This window comes from Typha latifolia, chromosome 2, assembly GCF_019914945.1.
Source record: "Typha latifolia isolate L0001 chromosome 2, TyphaL0001v2, whole genome shotgun sequence".
Lineage (NCBI taxonomy): Eukaryota > Viridiplantae > Streptophyta > Magnoliopsida > Poales > Typhaceae > Typha > Typha latifolia.
The window spans coordinates 3,451,203-3,471,323 of record NC_133087.1 but is presented as its reverse complement, the minus strand read 5'-3'; the positions used below and the strand labels follow the sequence as shown (position 1 = coordinate 3,471,323).

The window sequence follows — 20,121 nt, the reverse complement described above, 5'->3', positions numbered from 1 at the left end:
TGATTCTTTGACGTTATTTCTTTTGATTAGTCTTGCATGAAGCGTGTTACTGTTAGTTGATTTGATATAGAAATAGGATGGCTTACATGACATGTAAAATTGCAATACATGAAAAAGTGCTAAGTTATTAGTCGGAATAAACGTAAAAATATGGTGATTGATATAATATAAGTTGAGAGATAATCGACATTAGTTCCGAGAACGATAATGTAATTTTATTTACTCATCTCATTTCTAGTCTTATATAAATTGAACAGTATACTAAAATTAAAATATAATATTAGTACTTTCAAGAGATATATTATTCTTTTGAAATAAGTTACATATCCATTACATAGGGCATTCTATTCAGAGCATAATTTCGGTGCGAGCTGATTTGGGCATAGAATATGCTTATCCAACACTGCTAATCATATCCAATATATATATATATATATATATATATATATATATATATATATATATATATATATTGAATTGTAGAAATTAATAAATGAGCGTGAATAGAAATATTAATATATTTACAGGCTTAAAAAGGTAGACTAGTTAACTTGTGAGCTGCACCATTATTTAGACGACTCATGAAATGGGCCTTAATCCTAATCCTAGGATAATAAGAAATCTACCGTTTACATTTAAGCGACATCAAATCTATAGACCAGGTCTTAACCACCATCTTCAAACCTTCCCAGGGAGGAGGACTACCTCGGTTATAATATTAGGACAATGGTCTATGTATGCCCTCTCGAATTCTTTAGCACATTTATAAGTACACTAAAAAATTAAAAACCAAAGCATTTCCCTTCCGCACTGAATGAATTCTTTTGCGGACCAAATTCTCTAACTATACTTTTTTATTAGTGAAATACAACATACATGTTGAAGATCTAATTAAGGATGTAATCAAGTCAAACTTGATCAATCATAGCTTTAGACATGATCATTAGGCTCAAACCCGTCCAATTTTAATCGGGCTAAGTCCGGTCCGAGCCCGATTTAGATCTGGCTCGACTCGAGCCCGAGATGATAGTGGGCAGCATAAGCTAAGCCTTTGCCAGCTCGGCCCGATCCATTACTCTCATCTATGACCCAACCCATAATACATGTATATTTCTATAATTCTTTTAGTCCCACGTTAGATATTTAATAAATTATATATCAATATATAATTATATTCCTATGCAAAATAATTAAAATGGCTTCCATATTAAACTCGGCTCAATAGAATATAATATATATATTTTTAAATATTTAACACATTATACCCAACCTAAGTCCAATATCTAATAGACTAGTAGGCAATATCGTGTTGGAATATTCTAGCCCGATGATCATATCTACCTGACTTTAATCAAGCTTGAATTCAAAGTCAAGCTTGAATTAAAATTAACCACTAACATATTTTTTGTGATTAAGCTTAAATTAAAATATTTCAATTCGAGCTAATTTTGACCTCGAGCCAATAAATAAACAGTTTCAAGCTTTAATCAATTTAAGCCAAATTTTTAGCCCGATCAAACTTGAGATTTGAATCGAACTTAAAATAAGACCTAATTCAAAAATATAACTAATATAATTAAAATTTAGAACTAAACATCAAAGTAAATAACAATCAATTTAAGTAAATCTTAGAATATAACATAATTATAGTACAGTATAAAAGAAAATATTACTCATATTATACATATATAATTATTTCGAGCCTTATCGAGCTTATTGATCGAGTCGACTCATGATCAAACTTGATTTGAAATTATTTTCAAACCTATTTCAAATATCAATCTTAGTTCAACTCATTTTCGAGCCAACTTAATAGAGCTTAATTAAGCCTCATCGAGCCAAGCTCGGGCCGGCTTGGTTATTTTGATAGCCATAGACCTAATGGACAAACTAAATCAGGGGGGTACAACTTCTATTATAGGCCTTGAAAATATCCATTGTTGGGCTTGACTATATGGGCATTATCATAGGGCCTACTTATAAACTAAGAAGAGAGAACAACCCAGTCGAACGTACAGTGTTGTTTGGGCTACAAGGAATTGTCTCATATGAGAAGGCTTCAAAAGAACAAATTTTCTTCTTGTAGAAGAAGAGAAGGTTTATAGTAGTTCTCTTGTAAACCCTCTTAAAACATTCCCAACTCTCTCCCAAATTAATATCTCTATGGAAATTGGAAATTGGAAATAGGGCAGCTAATTGGCTCGCTATTGTTCATCAAAGGTCATCGATTTGAAATAGCTCCGTGAATACTTGCTCTTGATTTTTTTTTAAAAAGGGAAAACGGCAGGGTGAATACTAATGGGATGATCACTGATCAAAAGAAGAAGAAGAAGAAAAAAGTACATGATGATAAGATAATTACATTCACCTTCATCAAGAAAATCTTTTCACAAATAAACCCTTAAACATCATGTCCGCTCCTTCCTTTCTCATATGCTTCTGGGTTTAATCCCAACCTCAAAATCGCTTAATTCGCATCCACGAACTCCAACTCACGCGACCAACACGGTGGCGCAATTCAGCGGATAAGGACTCCGATAGCTCTCGACTATCTGCAGGCTATTCCCGTATCACCATAGATCTTGGCCCAAATCGGAATAGTTAATCAGATAAATCATGCTCATGCCAACAGAGAAGCATGGAGACGCAGCGCCCCATGATGTAGAACCGAGTCTTTTGCTGCTTCACCATAGAATAACACCTGCGTCTGAGACCAAACCCATGAGGAGAAGAAGAAGAAGAAGAAGAAGAAGAAGAAGAAAAAGAAGCCATGGCGATGGCCATGGGGGATTAGCCTTAATTCTTCGCTACGAATTTGTGAATAGATTATATCGGATGCTTAATTTGGGAGGTGGGAGAAGAGAACAATCCGGCCATTAAATAGTCGACGAAGATTAAGGCGTGGTGGTCCACGTGAGAGTGATGTCTTTTTTGAAAATTAACCCATGCTTGCTTGTCTTCAATGACCCAATTGGCCTTTTGGCTTCGTATGTAGTGTCCAATATACATGAGATAAGAACTTCATAAATTAAGCCCGCTCTGTTCTTGTTTAATTATCTTTAATTATTTGGTAAGTTTTGGATGATAGTTTTCAAATCATATCCGGATACGGATTTGTATTTAATTACAAAGCCGGGCCATTAGCCAATCATTATATCTAATAATTACAAAGCCGGGCCATAAATAATTGTATGATATTTATGGCCCTCATGCATTAATTAATTTGATTAATTACTAATTAATCAATAGGTGGGTGAACAATGATGCGTCTCCAACTAATTACAAGCAACTGGAATTTAAAAATTTTGAGCATGACGATAATCGAAGATGCAAACATGTCAGCCTGATTTGGACTGAGGTTTAGGAGCCTAGATTTGTTATTACTTTTGTTTTACATGAGTGCGTGTATAATTCTATTAGCAATAGAGAATATAATTTGATGACATTTGAAATTAAGATTAGGCCTTTGTTTAAGTCTAGGGTAATGAGTGAAGGTAGTTTCATGACTTGGATTGCACCCTTTTCTCTCCATCTAAACATCATGTAAATAAGATTAATTTTAAATCTTTATTTAATAAATGATTCCACATTCCACACCCATTTCTTCCTCTGAAAATCTACCAATTTGATTTTAGATTAAGGGAAAATTAGGATAGGTGTTCTAGGATACTATTAAAATTGTATATCTAATCTAAATAGAGTGTTCTAATATTTGCTTGTGATGTAATCTAGAACAATGTTATAATAAATAATTCTGATGTGATATTGAGTTGAGATAAAAGTATAAGAAAAAAGAGATTTATTGGTGGTGGAAAGAGAGGGGAGAAAAATCATCAATGTGGCACCTGGACCCTTTTACAGAATGTAGACCAAAATTTTCTTTATAAACTTATGTATATTAAATTTATAACATTTGGATCTTAAGAATAGTAGCCCCTGAAAGAAAAGGATAAACATAATGTTAAAAGAACCTCTCTAGGCATTAGAAATTGAAACATACTAAGCCTTATAATTGCATTAAGTGGTACAATCCTCTTTATTCTATGGTGAATTAGGTAATATGACAATTTTCTCATCATTAATAATAAAAAGTTAGTAGCAGGGATATATTTGTAAATTCAGTATAGTTTGATGACGCAAAGTGAACAGGAGATTGGAACCATGTTGTGGGGCCCAAAAAGAGGGGCGAATTTGCCATCAAAATCAGATGTGAGTCCGACTCCCTCCTGCGGCGTGCCACGTGTCATCCTTATCCCCACCTGGGCCACCTGCTTCATCCTCACGTTTCGCTGCCGACCTTCTCAAGTATTCCGCCACGGTTATGATCAGGGCCGTCCATTATTCCATGTACTGTGGCTGTAACGCTTGACTTTTTTCCCATGTTATCGCACGTGTACTAAGATGAGAGATCCATTCCATTTTGTTTTCCTTTCATCTTTTTCTTCTCAAAATTTGTAAATTACAACCTATCTTTTAATAAAATTATAATTTGCACTCTATATTTTTTTATTATTTATACAATAAATTATATAATTTAATAAATATATACAAAAAGTACTTCTACGGTTAGATCTATTAGTTAAATTTAATTAAACCTCTAAATTAAGATAACTATACTTTTAAAAAAAAACTATTAAAATATTTTTAACCAAGTCATACTAGAAATATTTTAATTAATTTAAAAATATATGTATTTTAGTTATTTTAAAAATAAAATATCTCTCGTGGTGTTAGTTCAAATTTGACTCAAGATATTTTTCGTATATATTTGTTAAATCATAATACTCGATTTATAAAATAATAAAAATATAGGAAATAAACTATAATTTTATTAAATAAAAAAAAGATAGTATATGCAAAAAAAAATTTAAATTCATGAGTTTCACGTGTGTACTGTGTGCTGTATTCTTGTTCTTACTAGCTCCATTGTGAAGCTTTCATCCTTTCAAAAGCTATTATTATTCCTATTTATGGTGCTATCGTAATTTGGCCAAGCGAGATTTTCGCTTTCAGGATTTTATTTTGTTGTCAATTCGATCTTATTTTTTTTAGCTAAGTTTGAAACTTTGTTAGTACCGTCGTCTTATCTCCCTCTCGATCAATTGAAACTTTATAATCATTCCATAGACTCTCTCTTTAAAAAAAAACAGAGAGAGAACAGTGGATGTTTGAAGTGTTAATTAATTGGAATTAGCATCACTTGATATGAGACTAAGTTTTAGTGGATTAAAAATTTTCTTCAAGACCAAGTTTTAATGATCCACATTCCACAAGCATCTCCTAACATAGTATTAAGCCCAGAAGTCGTGATGTTAAAAGTCTGCTTCCGACTGGGCTTTAGCCCAAAGTATTCACTTAGCTGTAGAGGCCTTGAGAAATCCAATATGGACATCGACTTGAAGGAGCTTGGCTATAAAACCCAGATGGGTGCAACGTGAGAAAATTAAGTCTGCCGAGGAGAGCATCGTGACGCAGTGCGGTGGCGGGAAGGCGGTGGCCGACGTGACAGCCGAGTACGAGCCTCGAGGGGGCGAAAGACGTCCTCCGGCAGTTGGAACTCACGCCTTGCTCCTTGTACTGCAGCCTCTTCTTCCCCAAGGCTCAACCAACCCATCAAGATCGATTAACTAGTCGACTACCGGATCTGCGAATTGCTCCTCGGCGGCGACGTCGATGACTTGAGCCAGGTGCGAGACAAGGAACGGATCTACGTCTCCCGGATCAAATCGGCCCTGCAGCCTTCTCGAGAGCGGCGGCGACGGGGAGAAGCAGGTGAGGATGCACGACGGGCTCCCCGACGGCGGTGTCATCGGCGTAGTGGGATCGCCCGGCGTCGGCAAGAGGACGCATTTGGTGGCAGTACTTAAACATATATATATATATATTGATCAAATCCTCCCGTAATTTCAATGTGATCGTCTTCCTCTTCGTGACGTCGGAGCCGGACGCAGGAAAGATCCGGGGCGAAAGAAGTCCCCAACTTTGTGTGTGTTTGTGTTTTGTTTTTGTTCTTAAAGAAGGAAGCAGCCAAATGTTTTATTATCTAAGAAAGAGAAAAATTACATTAGAGGAGATATATTAATTACTACGCAGAGACGAGGATAGAAGTTGATTTGAAAAAAAAAAATCAAAAGAAATTTTTTTGGTCTGAACAAATCTATTTGTTGTAATATATTCAAAAAAAAAGAGAGAATTTAATTAACATTAAAATTAAGAGGATGTGCTCCGCTATATAATTGTTAGTGATGATGCCGACGTTGTACTGTTTCTCTCGTATTTTCTAGAAATGCGGGGTTCATACTGTAAATACTCAAGATACAGGGTTTAAACCGTATAATTGGTGTTAAATACATATTATCCTTGATATACTTTAAAGCTTAATCTTAATTTTAGTTCGCATTCTTCTTTCTGTGAAGAAATAGTTTATTAACCGTTAAAATTAGTGAGGTTGAGCTAGATTAATTAACATTTGGGGCATATATTCCTAATCTTTATTACGCGCCATTTAAGTCCCGAGGTCAAGTCGGTAAATATGGCATCGTGCTCTCGACTCTTTCGTTCCGAACTCCAAATCCCTAATTTCTCAAATTAGAGCAATCGATCCGCTTCATTTGCATCACCTCTCTCTCGCTTCATTCTATCGATGATCGGTGGAAATGGGCTGGTGTGGAGGTGAGTTTCTAGATGCCCAACGTTGTGATCGTATAATAATTTATCAATTTTTGGTATTAATTGCAAGCTATTAGACCAAGATGGGAAGCACAACCACAGGGGAATAGGGATTTAGCATTCATATAACGGTCTAGATCAGTTTAAAAGCTTAAATTTTTTACATATATGGACTTATTGTCATATACCAGACTTCCTATGTGTGAGAATATAGGTATTAGACCAAGTTCCGTATCATCCTTGTTTTTCTTTTCGAGTGTGTGCTAGATTGCAGTTGCTAAATGGTGCTATTCTAAGTTGTTATGTCAACATACCTTGAAAGTAGAGGGCACATTTTCTTTTTGATTGGTTGACAATTAATCTTGTGTATCTAGTGGTGTAGAACTTGGAAGTGAATCGCTAGCATGATTCTTTTCTGGTAGAATTTCACTTCCAGTCCTGGCGACAGACCTTGTCTCTGTCCACTTTGTATTCGCCGATAGAACACATGCATGCATATGATATATTATGTATAAATGTCGCTGTATTTATTTATTTATGACTTGTGTCTTATATTTATTAAGCCAAATTCTCCTTGATTTGTGTTATGTATTGATTGCAACAAAGTGTCTTCTACAGTTGAAAGAGATGCTGCATCACAGAAGGACTCGTGATTTAAGAAGATTATCTATTCCTTGTTTGCCATGTACCATCAATTTTTTATTTGGAGCACTCTCTGATAAGGTTCTTGTCCAAGCCTGAATCAAGAGCTATGTCAGGAAAGAGAAGCCTTCCTTTATGGACGGGCTCTAAAGATATTGGTAAGGAGTCTGGCAGGAAGAAGCAGGTTGATTCTTCTGGAAAGGCAAAAAAGCAAGGGGCTGATGATTCTGATTCAAGTGGATCTATTCAAATTAACTCTAACTTTTCAAAACTGTTGGTAATAATTAAAAACACAAAGTTAGGGACTTCTTTCAGCGTCCATTATTTTCTTCTCCCTTTATCAAAGCTATGTCTTGTTGTTGTTTTTTTTTTTTAAAATCTCTATGACCTTTTAATATCTTATTGGCAGGATGGTGTTGTTTTCGCTCTATCTGGGTTTGTCAACCCTGAGAGAAGCTCCTTGCGTTCACAGGCTCTAGATATGGGTGCAGAATATCGACAAGATTGGACCTCAGATTGCACTCTTCTTGTTTCTGCATTCTCCAACACTCCTAAATTCAGACAGGTTAAATCTGAGAATGGAACTATTGTCTCAAAGGTTAGGATTTCCTTGCCTTACCTCTCTAGTTTACTATTTAGATACTATATATACTTACTCTTGAGTAGTTAGACTAAGAATTCCCATTTTTGGTCAAACTGGGAAGAATTAGTTTATTTTTGATTTAGGATGGAAAAATTATCTAAAAGAAAAGGTATAAATAGGTGCAACTGAATTGAGGTTAGATCTTGTAGATCCATCGTTGTACAAGTGTGTCAAGTTGATGTAAATTTTTGCTGAGATTGGGAAAAAAACTTCATAATTGATGCATGGCAATAAAACAGCAGATAGATTCATGAGATTACATGTTTCAGCATATCTACTTTGCATTTTTTATGTTCATATGCATCTACCACTTTATTTGTTACTTTTATATAAAAATTGGCATAAAAGAACCTATACCTAGAGAAATTGGGTTATACCAGACAAGCTAGCTCTGTCTAAATGGCAGGGCAAACGCTTGTCTTGTGTCTGCACGACAGGTGCAGCTGCATGTGCCTATGCAGCTATACATTGGTTATGTTGTTCTTTGTATTTAATCTTTGATTCAAATAATAACATAAGAATCTATAGCTGGAACTAATGCAGTTACTGATTCAAGGTAAACAGAATCTGACCTAAGGTCATTCTTAGTTGTCAACTTGCACAAATTTCCTGCTAGGGTGATGAGTAGACAGAATCTTAATGTTAAGTAGCACTTCTTTCTACCTGTTAAGAAAAATTCCAATTAGTTCTGACGTTTTGTATAGAGAGGGTAAGTAAGCTGTGTTAAGAATTTGATTTCTTTTTCTTAGTTTATTGTGGATTTGTCTTTATGTTCTTGGCATGAAAATATATTTCATTATCTCAACATTTCTTATTTTAGGAGTGGATATTGGAGTGTTACAACGAGAGAAAGCTCGTTGAGATTGAGCCTTACCTCATGCATGCTGGAAAACCATGGCGAAAAAACAGCAAGCAACTCGAGACAGACCAAGGTGATTGATTAATATTGCTTCTTTTGTAACTTGGGAGTTTGTACTGATAAAACTTGTTTGTGCTTATGTATATTGTTTACTTCAGTTGGTCTGTACTCTGTACTTTTCAATGGTATGCAGTTTCAGTTTTACTTCTATTTAATATCTCTTTCTCTCATCAGTCTTTGAGATTATTCTTTTAGCATGAAATTGTGAAACAACATCAATTTTATAACTGGCATTTTTAATTTATTACTACTTTGTCATCAAATACAAGTTTGCTGTAAATTCCAAATGTCAAATCTTTGTCAAAGTCATGGTTTCTTTTTTACAGTAATTGCAGATCAGAAAAGTGCACCATCGAAAGGACTTGAAAAGCAAATCAAAAGATCAAATGTGATGCATTCTGCTGCCTCCAGGGTTAGTAAGGCTGTTTGCAAGATAGCCTTAGGAAATTATAAGTTTCAATTCTTTTGGAATACCATTTTAAACACTGGAAAGAGTTTGCATACTGCATAGAGATATTTTTAATGATTTTTTACATTTGTAGTGGTCAAACAAAACTTTTGCGTAGTGTTGCCCTTTTGACTTACAATATAATATTTATCTAGAGTCTAAATATTCTTAAATATGCTCAAGTCCAAATGAGTTTGGTAGATATAAGAACTTGGTGGAAGTTCATTTTGCATGTAGGTTCATATAAATGATGGACTCCAACTTGTTTTACATTACCAGTCCTGCAGTTGTTTCTTTTTCTTTGTATGAACTATAACTTGTTGCATTAGTGCTTTAGAAGTTGTTAGTAGTAGTTCTTTTATGGGTAGAGATAGATGATGTGTTCTGATGCGTCTGAAGAATGTGGAAGTTGGTTTAGGAAAGGAGTTTGGATACTATTTAAAATAGGGGAGAAGATAGTATGATCCATGCATTCTTAAATTCTTTCATTTCATGCTTTCTTGGAGAACTTTTTTCTTGAAATCTTCTGTTTTTTATGCTCTACAGGTTGGATACTCTACTCCTGATGATCTTTTTTCTCCTTCAAAGATAAAAGAGTGGGCAGTAGATGATTTGATCCAAACATTGTCATGGCTTGAAAGTCAAGAAGAAAAGGTCAGGAGCTAATATTACCAATATGAAGTGTCTAAATTGTTTGCTTTATGATTTAATAAATTGGGCTGTTTGATTTTATAGTCGATTGGATTGGAAGCTCTTCTAGTATATGTTGTTATGTGGACCATGACCATTTAAATGCCCTCTTGGAATCAGCACCCTTTCTTTGGCTTTATACTGGAGCTATATATTACTGAGCTTCCATCAAAACATCTTTTAATGTGGAAATCTCACTCCAACTATCTTTGTGTTTGTGTTTCAAATGTTTTCATTTTCAAAACTGCAAGACTATAATTCTTTCCAAAACTTTACAAGGAACTCTCCTTTCATCTTCACTTTAAGTCTTCCTTGCTAATATGGATGTTTACATCATGGTGTATGACTATAAGTTCATACTGGATTTACGTCAGTGGAGTTGTGCTCAAAATCGAAATATATGGGTTGTTGTTTATGCTTGTCTACTGCCACTTTGAGAAGAGGTCATGTCGCTTTAAAGGATGATTGGTTTTGAACCTTCTCATTGTACTTCATAGGCATAAGAATGAATTGAAGCCTATAGCTTTCTTTGTTAATGAGTGAATATAAATTATCATCTATTACGTGACTGTCTAATTTGTTTGTCTTTCTTTACTGACAGCCAGATCCAAGTGAATTGAAGGCAATAGCTGCAGAAGGAATTCTGACTTGTCTGCAAGACGTCATAGAATCTCTAGAGCAAAGCCACGTATGAACAGTCCTTGTTAGTTTTATTATATTCCAATCCTTGTTAGTTTCTATTGTATTCCAATCCTTGTCTGTTCCCCTTTTGAGATTCTTATATAGTCATATAGATCCACAACTGTTGCAATCCCTTTTCTTTTAGGATGTCCGGCAAGTGACTGAACAGTGGAAATTTGTCCCTCGTGTTGCCAAAGAGCTGGTAGAACTTGAGAGAAGGCAAAAGGGATCATTGTCAAAGGAAGAACTAACAGAACTAGCTATCAAGTGCAAGAATATTTATAAGCATGACTTTGACCACCTAGATGATTCTACTAAAAGGAGCAAGAAACAAAAAAACGACACTTGTGATGGATATGAAGAAATGCAAGATGTAGGGTATGACAGTGATCAGACTATTGAAATGACGGAAGAGGAAATAGATCTTGCTTGTAGATTTCTACCGGAAAATTGTGAATGGTAAGTAAAAGTTTAGCAAAAAGATTATTTATTTAAGTTTAGCAAAAATATTATTTATTCAAAAGGTCAAGTTAGCCAAATCCCTGTGGATTTTTTCCGTTACAAAATTGTGATATGTTATGCTAGTGTGGGGAATGCTTGTGCTGTGGAGATATTTATGCTCCATACAACTCCATTCTTATTTGCATCAAAAGCACGTAAACACAGTAAGATGCTATAAATTTTGCGGTTGGTATCCTCGACTGCAACTGAAGGTTCTTGCTTGTGTGTTGCAATAGAGACGCCGATCTCTTACTTCTTCAGAAGAAGTTCCATTCTTATCTGTCTGATTGCTGTTACGCTCGTTATTTGTTCAGCCGGTTAATGTTTCATTTTCTAAATATGAAGTGGAGTCACAGAATTTTAACGTTTTAGTGCACTAACAATATTTACCTCTTGTCTGCAGATCAAAATCAAATCTAGTTCAGCACAGTAGCATTTTTTTCTATGCATCGGACATTCGGACTGCTCGATCACAAGAGATGTTGGATAAGATTCAGCCGCATAGTGCTTCGTTTCCTTCCTACCTAGAGGTTTTTTTTTTTCTTGAGATTACATCGTCTTCTTTAAGAAAGGCTATTTCCGTGTATGGTGTGGTCGACTGGAACTTATTTTACCTGACACACGATATTATGCTTCCACATGTTTCTCACTTGCTGACATGGATTACTCTCTACCTGTGTAAGAAACGTCAGATATATAAATATATTTGATGCAAAATATTTGTCTAGGAATATAACTTCACGAAAGCAACATGTGACATCTGAAAAGCACCATATTTAGCTTTCATCGAGTTCACGCTGGGACTTTAGTTATGGATAAAATTCATAACGGAAACATCCAATGGATGGTGGCCTCCGAATGACGAAAACTTGAGAAGAAAGAGGCAGATAAGAGTAGAGACTTTTTGCTACAACCTTTACAATGAGTACCGATCATAATCAAAATTTACAAGATGGACAGACAGAACGTCTCCAAAATGGAAACTTCGACAATACAACGCACTAAAATCCCCTGCTCCCAGGAAGATCCGGTCTCCATCCCATCCCACTTTGCATGGCTCCTACATTTGGAAAGCCAGGGACTTGCCCACCATTAGGCTGCCCACCAAATCGAGAAGGTTGGGTCGAGCTAATTGACCATTGATTAGGCTGCCAACCAGGGTGAACATTAAAGGGGCCACTGGGTACAACCATTTGAGGTTGAAAGGAATGTTGAAGTGGAACAGGCATAGGCATAGGCTGAGATGGATACTGCTGATAACTATGCAATTGTGATACTGGCAGTAGTGGTTGTGGTGGTAATTGTGCCTTTTGCTGTTTATCTTGAAAAGGATTCCATTCTGGAATATCGTCATCTTCATCATTGCCCCTTTGCTGGGCTTCCATAGTCGGTCTTTTAGAGTTCCCTCCCTGCCCATACTTGTGTATCAATTCCCTTATTTGATCCATCGGATGAGCCGACGGCAAAACATGTGGATTGCCTCCATGAGAAGCAAGGGAAACTGAACTCTTTGAGGTGTTAGCAAAATCAAACTCAGGAAGATCATCTTCATCCTTATGATGAGAAGGGCCAAAGCCCGGAGGTACATCATCAATTGCATCATTCTCAGGTGTGGGATTAGGGTTATAGGATTTAGGGCCTGGAGGGAGATGAGACATGGAAGATGTAATGGTTGAGTTAGAGTTGATTGTTTGTTGTTTCCGCAAACTAGACTGTTTCTTGGTGCTAGTTTGCTTGTGGTGGGAGGACAACCTAGGAGATACATTTACATGAGGTCTTCTCCATACAACCACGCCGATTAGAGCATTCACAGTCGAACGAAGAGTCTTTGACTGCTCTTCGGAGAGAAGCCTACCAAGCATTTCCAGAGTCTTCGCATGGGGAGGACAGAAGTATATCTCCATTCCCGGGGCAGGTTCAGCAAGTCCAACTCTCTGATCCACAGCATAAGAATCAATTGTCTGCAGAATGGACAAAGAGAAAGGTTACAAAAATGAGAACCTACAATTTGAACTTTAAAAGTTTGCCGGTGAAAAGTACAAAAATGGTGAAGAGAAGTACAACCTCAGACAGGTTAACACGGCCACTCTCTAGAGAACCCTCCTTCCAGCAAAACTGAGCAATCTGCAAGTAGATAGCAAGTATTAATACAATGACAGCAAAGTTTTGGGTAAATATACACGCAAAAGAATATAAAAGCCAAAAAGAAATAGCAATATATTGTATAGATTGTTATTGTTTCTATGTGACTGGAAAAGATTCTTGTAACTGAATCTAAATAAAGGAACAGGATAAAAATGCAGCAGAAGAATGTGGTTAGCTCCACAATTCCATTGAACACAAGGAGAAGTACCCACATATAACATCCTCCCTTCAGAATTTGTCTACAAAAAGAGTTGACAGTACTTCAAACTCCAGCTATATTATATTATTTACCTTAAATAAGTTAAATACATCTGAATCTAAACAGTTGAAACTATTCTGTGTCACTCACTTCTCACAAAGTGCAAGATGTCATGAAAAACAAATGCCTATAAATATCACTAGAGATATATATAGATTGTTTGTTTTCCTATCCATTATCTTGTGCAAAGTTTGATCATTATGGTAGATATAACATTCCTCCAGATTTCTTCTTTGAGCACTTGGGTAATAGATGGAGAAATTAGTCTAGTATTCTTATATATCTAAAAGTCACGATAGTACAGATAACCTATGATGATGGATTAGCTTTAAGCTCAGTTTTATAATTGCATTCATAGCGAAAATAATGAACAGTTTCTATGTTTCCAATAAGTTCCATTTCACTCATTTATGTATACATGTGACTAAACAAAATTCACAAATATCAATCATTGATAAACACTATCATGATTCTAAACATGTCTACTCCTATGGTACAGGATTATTAGATCCCATAACTGATCTAGCTTCTCTAGTCTGGCTTATATCAAGCTCAGTGCAAAGAAACCCTCTTTGAGCTCTCTATACATATCACCATCCTTCCCTTAATTTTCTCCTAGTTAATGCAAAATTTTCACCAATAGTGGAAGCATGCCACGAAAATCTAGGAAACCTTATTCACACCTGCAATAGGATGAGTCAACAAACAAGATACTGAGTAACTCTGTCGAGATATATCTTTGTAAATAGAAGTCTTACAAATAAGACATTGTCTGCTGGTCCATGTGCCCATGAAGCAGTTAATATGTCGCAACATAAGGAATAGGATTTGCGAGTCCATACCATGATGCAAATAGCAGTTAAACTACATACCAACTACATGTCTACATTTTCACCCATCCAATGATATTTACACAGCAACTAGAATAAACTCAGTTAACCAATAACTGTAAAAAATGATAAATGGGTCCCATATGCTAAAGAATATCATATATAGTATGACGCACAGATATTCCGATGGTCTAGCGGCACCCCTCACTGGATACTTCCCCAAATACATGTCAAGTGCTTCTCTTAAGTTTTTCATAATTGCATATTGAAAGGAACATGACTGGAGAACTCCTAGCATCTACTTACTGCATACTGTGGATCAAATGATGCTTCTCTTTTAAAATTTAAAGCATCATGGTATCTGTATCATATGGTGGTCCTCTACTTTTAGCTGGTCTGCATGCTTCATACCATGGCACATACAACTCACATCTAACTCCACTATTTTGGTATCAAGTTGGTCTCATATTAAAGGCATGTGTGCTCCAATCGAGCAAAAGCCTTCATGTTTTAAATCTGAGGCATCCCCTTTTAATTTAGAGAAGGAAAATGTTGATCAGAATATCTAGAACTGGGGTTATACTAAATTCATTAGGTGCTACTATATTTTCAAGTTGTTCACTTTAAGTGATAATCAGACTGCTAAATGCATGAAACTGAGCTTACATGTAGCAGATAATGAGAAAAAAGGAAGATGAAAGTACCATGACTGCACGGCTTCGAGATAGAGGAAGCTCTTGAAGGAACTTCTCAAAAGCATCAAACCTTACTCTTCCCTTGATCTCAAGGAAGCTAGGCCATTCCTTTGTAGATGGCTTCTCCCCGCTGCAAAGAAGAAAACTTTAAGCTTAGATATATCTGCCCTCCCAAGATATAATGAGATATGGCGGATCATAATAGAAAGCAATGGAACAAACAAATCAACCAAATATTAAAAAAAATGAAAAAGTAAAAAAGATCCATTAGTAGCCTTACTTTTTTGCTTTTCCAATACCCAGAAATCATATTTAATCTCCAGCTATCTATCAATATAAAGTAACTATACATAAGACATGCATGAATAACCTTCTCATTCATTAAGCACGATATCCCTTCATATTTATCCCTTTGAATTATGTAAGGAGCTTTACAACTGCATGTGTTTGTACGATGAATAAAGCCTACCGAAAAGCAAGAACATGTAATGGAGCAATGGACAAAAAAAGGTGAATGTGATACTAATACAACGAAAGAAAGAAAAAAAATACAATGAAGGCCCACAGGCCATTGTTTAAAAAAGTGTCCTCACAGACCACATATGCAGCCGCACGGGCGGTTGATGATCATTGTTTTGAAAGTGGATGCATAAACCGCATATGCAGCCATAGGAGCTGACGATGGGTCAAGTGGTCGACCATGCCATATATGCATTATGCAGTCCAACTGCATATACAAACCACAGACACATATGTGCTCGAACATTGACCACATATACGGACTGCATGTACATATGTGCTCGAACATTGACCACATATACGGACCGCATGTACATGTGCTCAAGTATTGACCACATATCCAGTCTGCATGTACATATATGCTTGAATATGGACCACATATACAGACTGCATATAGATATGTGCTCACATATTGACTGCCAATAATTATGCGCTCTCGTATGTGTATAAAAGTGGTATGTTGTAATATTGAGAAATCTATTGTGCTTCATAACATTTTTTTTTGATTAATTTTGTTGGTGTAACTTATCATACTTGAAAATATTTGTTGAGTAATTATGAGAAAAAAAATTAGCATTCTTAGTGGATAGAATATTATGAAGATGATTCTCTGTATGTTACTTTGCAAATTTTACCTATTTATTAACTTATTATGCTAAAATATTCAATACTAACTAGGTAAATTATATATAATTTTTCATACTTCTTATTACTAGCCCCTATATGCACCCACATACTGTATAGGCATTATGCGGCCACATTACCGCCCACATACTACGGGGTTTTTCACAACTTTGGTACCCAAGTCAAAGCACCACAGAACTGTGCTCCACACTTCGCTAACCAACCAAAGGTTTGTGAGATAAATAAGAGAATTTTAAATATCAATTATATAATTGGGATGTGAGAGAGTAGCAATGGCAGTATAAAGAAAACTAAAGGACGTGCAGACTGAAGTGCAAGAACAAAATAAAATACATGAGAAAACAAACCTTCTGAAAACACCAGCGACATTTGCTAGAGATGATACATTAAACTGTATTACGCCTTCCCATATACTCTCACTCTTTAAAGCAACTTTGGCAAAAGAGGTGTCCGGTTGTACATTAACATAATCAGATTTCAAATCATTATCAGTCTTCGTTTTCTCAACATTTACTTTATCAGGAACAGATGTGATGGTTTGATCTTTTGCATTCATTTCTGAATGAGCAGACCTAGTTTCCAAGCCATCCAGTGAGGAATTTAATTTGGAGACAGAGCCATCTTGTAAGGAGTCTAACTTGGATTCAGTGTCATGTGATGCATGAAGCTTAACAGATCCTGAGCAGTCTGCTGCTGGACAATTTTCTGATTCCAAGGTGCTTAAATTTTCCACACCAGAAGTTGGGAGATCTTGCAAGGTATCCGCTGACAAATTCTCAAATGGTGGTTCGGAATCAAGGGCCTCCATGAACTCATCAAGGGAAAGTATTGGAGGAAGATTCTCAGTGTCCTTCAATTCATCTACCATGAGCTCCTGCATAAGATCAGCTTTCTCATTCAGAAGTCCTTCTGAGTTGCTTGACAAGTTGTTGTTGCCTGAGTCAGCCTTCTTAGCTTGTACCATGCCTTCAGATGCCTTATGTTTACCAAATTTTGAAGGATTTGATTTATCATTGGTTTTTGATTTGATTTGAATTTCTTCATTAGCTTTTGGTGGAATTCGAGAGAGAACATTTGCCCCAAGTTCAACCTCCATTGATACATCATCAGATTGTTCTACTTCAACTTGAAATTCCCCTTTATGTGTCTTTCTCACCATGCGTCTAATATCAACATCTGAATCTGGTAGTACAACCATCTGTGCAAACTCTTCAGCTTTCGCCAAACGCCACTCAGAAAGTTCCTTAGAAGCAAGTTCCTCGGCAGTCATCATGCAGAGACGTTCTGGTGCAATGTCACCAGATAACACTTGTTCCCTCAACTCTGGGTTATTTGGATCTTTTAGATTAAATAATAGAGACCTACCCTTCTCCTTGTATTTCTTATTGACTCCACCAAATAGCTTAAAGAGTTCTGCTTCAATTCTAAATGCCAAACTTTCAACCGTAACTTCCATTTTTCCATTTACTCCCTCATGTGCTGTCTTTAGTCTTTTCGAGTCTTGTTCTTCAGTACCATCAACAGCCCCAGCATCAAGATCAGAAGCCCAAATAAGTCCATGACCTTGCAAAAGTTCATCTGCCACAACCATACTATCACTTGGTACTTCATTGTCCAAAAAAACACGATTTGATTGAAACCCTTGCATGTCACTGTTCCATGGGTTTAAATCTTTGTCCATTTTCCCCTTGGGCCATACTTCAATAGCCGAGTTTTGATCACCATTACATTTTTGAACAGGCTCATTCGAAGGCAAAGGTCCAAAAGAGGTTCCACAAGCATTTGTGGATGTGGATCCCAATGTATCATGTGGAGAGGCCACGTCTCCCTGCCTGTCTGTGCTTGCAAGCTCTGTAAGAGAATTCTTTTCTGTGAATTGCTTCTTGTTCTGCTCGTCAGAAACTACAGATAAAGCAGCAGCTAAAGATTCTCTGAGTTTTGACCTCACGGGTTCAAATGACTCAGCTTTAACCTTTGGTGGTAGCTCCACTAGTGCTGGCCGTTTATTTGAAGACTTCTGTACCCCAGATTTCACTACTTGAGACTTCGGTGATGCTTCCGTTTGCAGCGGTCTCTTGTTTGTTGATGGTGAGGGCTGTGAGCCAAGAATTAATGGCATAGAAGTTTGGATATTGAGAAACTGGTCTGGCCGTAAAGGCACTCTGTTCGGAGATAACCACTGTTGTGTACCTAAAATAACAGGAAAAGGAGTTCCAAAACGAGATGTTTCCATCTGAACTGATCTTTGATTCATAGATAATGAATGATATGGTCTATTATTAAGAGGACTAGAAGCTTCTAGCCTACTTTGTGTCAGATGTTTCTCTGCGGCTGACAACTGCTGTGGTATCCAATTAACAGGCATGCCAGAATGAAACACTGGTAGTAATTCAACATGTGCAGATTTATTATCTGATGAGGTCAAATGTTGTGATCCCATACTAGTCGATACTGAAAATTGGCCCTGCTTTGACAATTCCATTTGGTTAAGTTTATCACTTTGTAATACTAAGGACCTAAGATTGGTCACCAAATGACCAAAAGTAATGTGAAACTGAGCAAGTAAATGTTCAATTAGATCAGATTCCTGCATTGAAAACATAACTCATGATGTAAGTTCTTAAATCCCCTACTATGCAAAGAAAACAATATACACCCATAAAGAATTGCAAAAACAACACAAAGAGAGAAGCACCACTTTCCCACATAAGATATGGGATGATCAGAACCAGTAGCAATACAACATCCTTTCTCTACCAAATATTTACCAGATCCTAATATGCTATTGAGAAGCCCTAAAATCCGGAGTTTCCCCACACAAGCCATTCTCTGTATCTTAAACCCTAAATCGATCAGAACCAACTCTATGATCATCCCATATCACAACGACCCAAAATCCCAAATTTTCTCAAGATAACTCTTTTAAGATATACAACGAACTGCGATCACTCTTACAATGAAAAAAGCCCTAAATCTCATTCCAGCAGAGCCCAAATCTCCACCCACATGCCGATATTAACCCTAAAAATCGATCAAAAACAATTCTTTCACTAGCAAAACCCATCCGAGATCCCTAATCTTAATCTAAACATGAACCGCACCATCGCAAGGCCCGCAAGGAAACCCCTCAAACCAAAGTTGAAAACGAAAAAGAATACGAAAAAGAGAAGACCCAGATCGAAAGATTACCTCGAAAGAGAGGACTCAAAAACGACGGCGGCGAGGGAGAGATGAATGACGCCGCATTAGGTCTTCTCGATAAATCGAGGGTTATCCGAATCGACCTCCACGGCACGTGTCCCGCACGTTATGAGATGGGTAAGTCTTCTTAATTCTTATCCTAATCGACCCACGGCACGTGCCCCGCACGTTATCAGACTGGTAAAGTGGTAATTTTTCATTATTTGCGAATCGAACAATGAACCCTCTATTTCTCTGAACAATAGTCGTACAATATTGGCCCGCTTATATACTATAAAGTATTGATAGGCCCACAGAAGAATAAAATAAAGCCCATGTTCTTTTCTTTATTCGGGCCGAGTATGGATTAGCCCAGTTATACTACAAGCAGTAGAATATCTATATATATAAAGCCCTCTCTTTTTCTATCTGCAGAATACCGAGCAGCACCTTGCCTTTCAATATATAGATACGATTTAACCCGACCATCAAGTTAACTTAATTATAGAACAAATATAGTAAAACAGTATTTAATCACAAATTAAGGTCATAATAAAGAGTGAGATAATGATAATTTAGAAACTAAAAAGTATATTATTTGAAATATATGAAAATATTTTACTTTTTATTCCGTTCCGTCGGGTGCTTATTAACA

The 20,121-nt window shown here is 36.4% G+C and overlaps 2 protein-coding genes across 3 annotated transcripts; one reads left to right on the top strand and one right to left on the bottom strand.

Moving 5' to 3' along the window:
- Positions 1-6,493: 6,493 nt before the first annotated feature.
- On the top strand, positions 6,494-11,910 carry LOC140781162 (DNA-repair protein XRCC1). Its single transcript, XM_073126994.1, has 9 exons — positions 6,494-6,672; positions 7,288-7,588; positions 7,721-7,909; positions 8,775-8,886; positions 9,200-9,285; positions 9,868-9,975; positions 10,613-10,699; positions 10,838-11,151; positions 11,597-11,910. Coding segments are annotated over exons 2-9 (1,065 nt in total). The 5' UTR covers positions 6,494-6,672; positions 7,288-7,420; the 3' UTR covers positions 11,598-11,910.
- Positions 11,911-12,094: 184 nt separating this feature from the next.
- LOC140781161 (uncharacterized) lies at positions 12,095-19,588 on the bottom strand. 2 transcript variants are annotated; one of them, XM_073126992.1, is made up of 5 exons: positions 19,476-19,588; positions 16,634-18,750; positions 15,132-15,252; positions 13,258-13,317; positions 12,095-13,154 (listed from the first exon to the last, which is right to left on the bottom strand). In XM_073126992.1, exons 2-5 carry the CDS (start codon positions 18,724-18,726, stop codon positions 12,195-12,197), a joined length of 3,234 nt encoding a protein of 1,077 aa, XP_072983093.1. In that variant the 5' UTR covers positions 18,727-18,750; positions 19,476-19,588; the 3' UTR covers positions 12,095-12,194. The 2 variants fall into 2 exon arrangements, with proteins under 2 accessions (XP_072983093.1, XP_072983092.1); XM_073126991.1 differs by having other exon boundaries at positions 16,634-18,873; positions 19,476-19,587.
- Positions 19,589-20,121: the final 533 nt, after the last annotated feature.

Excerpts from the sequence above, each read along its gene's own strand:
- LOC140781161 (XM_073126991.1), bottom strand. The coding sequence starts at position 18,768 with ATGGAATTGTCAAAGCAGGGCCAATTTTCAGTATCGACTAGTATGGGA. Across the intron at positions 15,253-16,633 it reads GTCGCTGGTGTTTTCAGAAG|CGGGGAGAAGCCATCTACAA; the intron begins GTTTGTTTTCTC and ends TCTTCTTTGCAG. Across the intron at positions 13,155-13,257 it reads GCCGTGTTAACCTGTCTGAG|ACAATTGATTCTTATGCTGT; the intron begins GTTGTACTTCTC and ends TCCATTCTGCAG.
- LOC140781162 (XM_073126994.1), top strand. The coding sequence starts at position 7,421 with ATGTCAGGAAAGAGAAGCCTTCCTTTATGGACGGGCTCTAAAGATATT. Across the intron at positions 7,910-8,774 it reads ATGGAACTATTGTCTCAAAG|GAGTGGATATTGGAGTGTTA; the intron begins GTTAGGATTTCC and ends TTCTTATTTTAG. Across the intron at positions 9,976-10,612 it reads TTGAAAGTCAAGAAGAAAAG|CCAGATCCAAGTGAATTGAA; the intron begins GTCAGGAGCTAA and ends CTTTACTGACAG.